The sequence below is a fragment of the Tinamus guttatus genome, unplaced genomic scaffold (genome assembly GCF_059628265.1).
Source record: "Tinamus guttatus ecotype Peru unplaced genomic scaffold, ASM5962826v1 Tinamus_guttatus_pri_ptg000619l, whole genome shotgun sequence".
NCBI lineage: Eukaryota > Metazoa > Chordata > Aves > Tinamiformes > Tinamidae > Tinamus > Tinamus guttatus.
In genome coordinates this window covers 911,235-918,003 of record NW_028289153.1, presented here as the reverse complement: position 1 = coordinate 918,003, position 6,769 = coordinate 911,235, and the positions used below count along the sequence as shown (strand labels likewise).

The window sequence follows — 6,769 nt, the reverse complement described above, 5'->3', positions numbered from 1 at the left end:
AATAAAACCAGCAATAGAGAATAACACATAAAAGCTAAAGTCAGGGATGTTTTCATCAGGAGTCAGACAGAAACATCTGCTAGTTTGGTCTAGAATATGTGGCATGGTACAGTGAATTCTTGATATGTCCACACCTTGCCGCAAAGTACAAGTTATTCGGGTTCTACATTGGATGCTGCATGTGAATAGCTGCATGAAACTTCTGATCCTCAAACCACACGTCTTCATCTGAAATAAAAAATAGCTTTCAAGGAGTCGGAGGGCGCAGTGGGGCGGGACGTCCTGAGGGCGGGGCTATCCATATGGAGGCGGGACCATCCTTGTGGGGGCGGAGCCATCCAGCTGGAGATGGGGCCATCCTAGCGGGGGCGGGACTAGGCGTGAGGCTGACCCAGCCACGGTCTCAAGACCCGCCCTCAAGGTTGCTGGGGAACCTAACCTTTGCTGATTGGCTGCTTGGAACCTTTGTTGATTGGCTGCTTCCATGTTATTGGGCGGGTCCCAAAGCCCTATAGGCGATTCCTGATTTCGTGCCCTGTGGTAGTGTAACAGCGGCGCCGGGACTGCTGCCGCGTCTATCGCCACGTCTATCTCTTCGGCGCTGCAGCTGATTGGATCTCCCCGAAAGGAGGTGGGCTCTTGCTGAGGGCGGAAGTGGCGGCAGCGTGTTCCGCTGCTGAGGTGGCTGCTGTCGTGGCGGGGCTCAGGGGGCGCGCGGCGCTGGCGCGGCAGGTTAGTCCGCGCAGCCTTCGTTTCCCGCAGTCCTCATTTCCCGCAGCTTCCCGCCGCGCCCGTCCCGCGCCGGCTCTGCCGCCCGCTTCCGCGGCGCCGGACTGTCGTCTATGTGGGAGCTGGCCTGGCCGCCGTGGGAGATGCTGGCAGCCAGCAGGGCTGCGAGGAGCCCGGGTGGCAGGAGCTCGGCGGCTCTCCCCTTCCCCGGCCCCTTTGAGGCTGCGCTGTGCCGTGGTCGCCGCGCCGCTTGTGCCCACAGCCCGGGCCCGTGTCTGTAATGCCCCGCACGGGGTGGGCCGGGGGGGCGGCACGGGAGGCTGCACTGGCCTCCGCGGCAGGAGGTGCCGATCGCGCCTTGATGCCGGGGCTGGGGGGCAGCGCGAGCAAAGGTCTGTCTGTCTCTTGTGGTTCCTCTGCCAGCGTGAGAGCATCTTGGGGCCGCTCTGCAGTGGCAGTGACTTCAGCACATCTTTGTCTCCCAAAGACAGAAAATAGAGCTAAACGTAGAGGTGGTGGGAAAGAAAGGCTGCAATAGAGCTGATTTCTCAGAGGTAGAGCTGCTCCATAGAGATAAAAACGCATCAATTTACGTCCCAGTTGTTCTTTGTTGTATGGAATGGACTTAGACTTTTGGGATAAATAGAGAAATATATTTCTGTGTAGAGGAGGCTGTGTTAGGAACACCTCTCAGACTGCAGTCTGAATGCTGAAGGGAAGGCCTCATGGGCAAAAGCCTGTTAGTCATGGGAATGTCTAGCAAGCCTTTATTTTCAAATAAAATTATAATACAAACTCTACTGACTTAAAACATAGAACACTTCCTTGTGTGTCCTGCTATTAATCACAGAAATGAAAATCTCTACCAAAGTCATCCGGATGTTGGGTGTGATCCTGGAAGAGCAATATACTTGTCTCTGCCAGCTATACTGTGTATTTATTTGGGTGAGGCAGTAGAGGACAGAGTAACCCCTGTCCTTTTGTGTTTGCCTGCTTCTGTTTATAAGGAAGTTGTCCAGCGCTGGAGATTGCTTTCCTGATTTCAGAAGTATGCTTACTGGTAAAGCTTACTGGTAAAAATGCAAGCTTCCAGGTAATCCTATCATAAGTCCTTGAGGCTAGTGAAGACAGCTACCACCTTGTGTCCTGACTGCCAGCTTTGTGACAATATTTAAAGCTATGTTATCTTTCTTCCTAGGATTCAACATTACAGTCATGAAGTTGTAGTGAGATCTGTAGATTGGATCTTTATGATGGAATATGTAATTTCTGTGGTTACATTGCTAATGAAGAAGAAAATGGAAGGATTAAAAATATGCTGTGCCCCCAGGTCACTGATAAAAATAATTTGTTTATTTTTTAATTTTATATATATATATATATATATATATATATATTACAAAGGATGGCATCTCCAAACTACCTTGGTGCTCTACCAAACAAATTCCTTGTTTCATCTGGATTCAGTCTTAGATGATTGGCCTTGCTGCAGGTCAAATGGTTAAGTGGTATATGCCATCTATGCATTTGGCACCAGTTTCCAAACAATTTCCAGTTTTATTTTTTTCCTGCTATTTCCTGTGAGCCCAAAGACTTGATTTGTGCTTTGTTTGATTTGTTGTTGTTGTTGACTGATAGATAAACCATCTGCAGTCCCAAATGAGAATATAATTTATGCAAAATAATAACTTAGTATGTTCTCTCTGTGTTTTTGGGCAGAGGTGACTGCTTTTATTTATGTATTTATTTGTAAAATGGAATTTTCAAAATGGAGTAATGTTTTTCTGCTTCTGTCGTATCTCTCAGACTGTGAGATTTTGTTGCAAGGATTCTCTGTTTCTTGTCAGTTTGTGCCATGCAACAAGGCCTTAAATATTATATAAAATAATAAGCTATAGAACTCAATTAAGGACATCAAAATATAACTACTGTGAAAATTACACTTGCACAAGAACACTTTTTTTTTTTTTTTTGGCTCACTTGAACTCAGGTCTTCTGTAATCTGTTAAGTTTATCAAAGTCCATGTCTGTGCAAATAGGTCCAGGCAGGCCAAGGCTCCTCTGAGCCAAGCCCTATCAGTTTAAGTTCAGTATCAGGACAAAGGCCAGGGAATTTTGGGTTTCTCTACATCATCCATGTCTACTTCCTGAAACTGCAGTGCTTCTAGATATGCAGATATATATTGGGCCCCGTAATATTTTTTTGGTTACATTAGGTGTCTGCAGATAGCTAGGTTCTGCTTTGCCTGACATTGCTACTATGTTATCTCAAGGTGTCATGTTATGGTTTTGTTTCATGTCATCTCTCAACCATGTCTTGTGTATTTGTACCTTTGAGAAGCTAAGGGCTAATACATTATTGGAAGATCTGATGCATCCTGTTCAAATATTGGTCACAGGCAGAGACGCATTTTTGCTTTTTGACTGGGTGTTTTCTAAAGTGTGATTTTTGCCACTGCTAGGGCAGCAGGGCCTGATTTTTGCTAGACATAGTGAGCATTGTGAAATAGAGCATTTCACTAGAACATTATTGTTTTATAAAACTATAAACACGACTAATCTTACAATGAAACAATGATTCCTGGTCTCAAAATCAGTCTTTCAATATTACCAACTTCATGAGTAGTTAATATGGAAGAAGAAATTTTTCTAGTAGTTGTAAAGCCTCTGTTACTCTAGAATTCTGTGTCTCAGTCTGATCTAGGTGAGAAGACAGGTACTAATACTTTTTCACTGATCATTATATTGATATAGAACATGTGCCATCCCAGCTTTGTGAAAGTGTCCTTCTCCGATAGCTTCGCCCTCTAGGGCGCTTTATGAGAGAAGTTGGCTTCTTGCCTCGTGTTTCCTCACTTCACTGAAAGCTTCTCAAGCATTTTATTCTGTAAGCTGCAGAGACCAAGCGTTTCTGCATATATTGTGAGAAGTCAGGGCATGTACCTACAAGAAAAATCTTTTGTGTGTGTTTGATGCAAATAATTGATTGTCCCAGACAGTATTGTGTAGAATGGAGAATAGTTTGATTCCTCTTTTGCAGTTGGATAAATTGTCTCCATCTTCCCCCTTTCTTCCCCCTTGTGTATGGCCGATAACAATTTGCACTGTGACATTTTCTACTTCTTTAAAACTGGGTGGTTGAAAGGTGTGGCTATTACACAATTAATTATTGTTCTCTCCACTGTTAATATTTACACACTTGGACTGAAAGTGTCAGAGGAAAGATTTGCTTACCAAGATAAAGGAAGTCAGGAATGAAGTGATTGTTGCAGCCAGTTTTAGAAGCCTCCTTACTTACCTAAACAGAGGCAACTTGTCCAAATTAAAATATTTCATTTGATGGAGGCATTCCTAAATAAATTAAATTGTCAGTGTGAGTCAGTCTTGTTTCAGTCTGTACTGCTGGAGCTACTTTTATGGTTGTACAAGCATCCTGTTGTCCAGATGGTTGATGAAGAATTTAGTCTACTAGTCTTCCCAAAATGAGAAGTACTGCTGGCCAATACTATCTGGGATAGCACTGCTGCTTTTTTTTTTTTTTTTTTTTTTTCTTTTGTCCTTCAGCTCCATACGCTAGATCAGTTTGGCTTCTGAGCTTCAAGAAAAGGAAAAGCTGGTCTGCTGAGGAGCAAAAGGTCTGCCAAGCAGATAGGGAGCATTTGCTATCTCCAGGCTACACCCCAATGTGGAGGTCCTGTCTTGTTACATATGCAGCATGCAGAGGTCTCCTAGTTTTGTATAATATATTTGTGCTTAGGAGAGCCTCAATAGAGTCTACCACCTCCACTGTTTATTACCTGAAAACTTCTCCTTAGCTATTTACAGGCCATGTTTGAGTGTATATTCTTTTCAATAAACTTGACAGACTGCAGCTCTGCAATATCATTAAGAATATTGAATATCAACTATGAGAGTAACTTGAAATTTAGTATACACATCTGTTTGCAATCATATATATACAATGGCAAAGGTATTGTGTTTATTACAAATATATCCTCCACTTATGTGTTCAAAGAGTCTGTTTTAAGATGATGGTTTATTTATTCCTGAGATTTTCCTTTGTCAACAGAGGAGATCATTGCTCCCTTTAAGCCTGGTCTCCTCCATAACATTAGAAGTCAGTGTGAAGGATAACTTATTTTTCATGGCAGTTTTGATTCTAACTGTATTGTGATTCTTTTTGGTTTGTTTCAGGCTTAAGATGCTGAGCCGTTTATCAGGTTTAGCAAATACTGTTTTACAAGAGCTATCAGGTGATGGTGCAGATGCAGTTATTGAATCCTCTACCACAGTAAGTACATTGTGGAAAGACTTTCAAATCTTACTGAGACTAGTTTGTGTTATGTCAGTCAAATGACTGACATCAGAACTGTTTTCTGTTTCTTCATGGCTGAGAGCTAGGCTGAACTATTGTTTCCTGCATTCCTGACCTCATGCTTAAATCAGCACTTCTGTAGGACAAATTATAATCTACCTAGTTTCCACATCTCAAGGTGATCTGAGAAAGGAAATCAGAGTTATAGTGAGGAAATGGGGTAATGGGTACAAGTTGAAACATGGGGAGTTCCACCTCCACGTGAGGAAGAATTACTGTGGGGGTGACAGAGCACTGGAACAGGCTGCCCAGAAAGGTTGTGGAGTCTCCTTCTTTGGAGATATTCCAAATCTGCCCGGATGCCACCCTGTGCCATGTGCTCTGGGTGCCCCTGCTGGAGCAGGGGGATTGGACTAGATGATCTCTAGAGGTCCCTTCCAACCTTCGCCATTCAGTGGTTCTGTGAAATAACTAGTGATTCCATTTATTAGAAAGGGAAGCTCTGAGCAATTGGGGAACACGCTGAAGGTGAATGTGCTTGTCACTCTTTGATGCTTAAGGCAGTGAATAGTCTATGAGCAGTAGAATCTCCTTCATGCCATTCATTTTAAATTTACTGACATTATGTTACAGCAAAGGTACTTTTTTTCTGTATTTTTTTTGAGAGTATCCTGAACTTAGCCCCTCATTTCACCGAAAATGGTAGTGGTTATGTAGACTAGATAAAATGCTTATAAGGGACAAGACCACAGCTCTTGAAAGTGGAGCTGAATATACCATATGAATGCAATGCCACAGTCTGTTATACTTTTTTCTCCAGAGCACTCATTAGTCATTTCACTATTTGAGGTACAAGTTTTAGAACCAGGAACAGAAATCATGGAGGAGACACCTGAGGACTTGCTAGAGCGCCTAGCTCAAACGGAAAAACTAGTTGTCCAGCTGAAGGATTTGGTACAAGAAAAGGATTCTCTGCTCCAGCAAAAAGAAACTGTACTCAAGGTAATTTTTTGTTGTTGTTCCTGGACCTCTCATGGAGTGAGATGATTGTACAGCTTTCAGTGAAATTCAGTCTCTGGTTTCTTTTGAACTTTATAGACAGCTATGCTACCAAATGCGTGGATTCCAGAAAATGATTGTGGGCCCCTAAGCCTAGAGATGTAGCATGGCTTTTGTCCACTCTTCTTATGGGTAGTTCTCTCTGGATTACTTTAGGGCACCTAGTACTAGTCTGCTGTTACCTCTGTATTATGCAGCATTTTTGTCTTTGAGCTTCTCTGGGTCTACACAGAGTCCAGCAGCTCTAAGACATACTAGCATCTTCGGTGGGTTCTTTTTTACCCTAGTTCAGAATATCTAAGTGGGGCTGTACTGCAGTCACCCAGCAGTCCAGTGGTTTATGGCATGTAATCAAAGATATGCGTTACATACCCTGAGGCATAAGATGAGACTGTGCAGTTAACTGAGGATGTGCAGTCTCATCTTATGCCTCAGTGCCTTCTGAGATAGTGTTGAGGGTCTGCAGAGCGGAGGAATTTGAGTTTCGTTTGTACTGAGTGTTAGGAAAGGTATCTGGCTGAGCTGTCCTTTGAAATACATTATTTCTCTTCTAAAGAGAAACAACTGGAGCATAAGAAGCTAACTATTTTGCTGCATGTAGTGATGGAAACAAACTTGCTTTGAACCCTAGACTTTTTTTTTACTTGTCCCTCTTAGTGGAGGGAC

The 6,769-nt window shown here is 43.1% G+C and overlaps 1 protein-coding gene across 1 annotated transcript in view; it reads left to right on the top strand.

The window, feature by feature from the left end:
- The first annotated feature begins 680 nt into the window (after positions 1–680).
- GOLGB1 (golgin B1) overlaps positions 681–6,769 on the top strand; it is a 51,147-nt gene continuing 45,058 nt past the window's right edge. Inside the window, exons 1-3 of the mRNA XM_088535198.1 lie at positions 681–732; positions 4,924–5,020; positions 5,894–6,046. Of these exons, the coding sequence (XP_088391324.1) occupies positions 4,931–5,020; positions 5,894–6,046 (243 nt within the window). The 5' untranslated portion in view covers positions 681–732; positions 4,924–4,930. The remainder of the gene's footprint in view (positions 733–4,923; positions 5,021–5,893; positions 6,047–6,769) is intronic.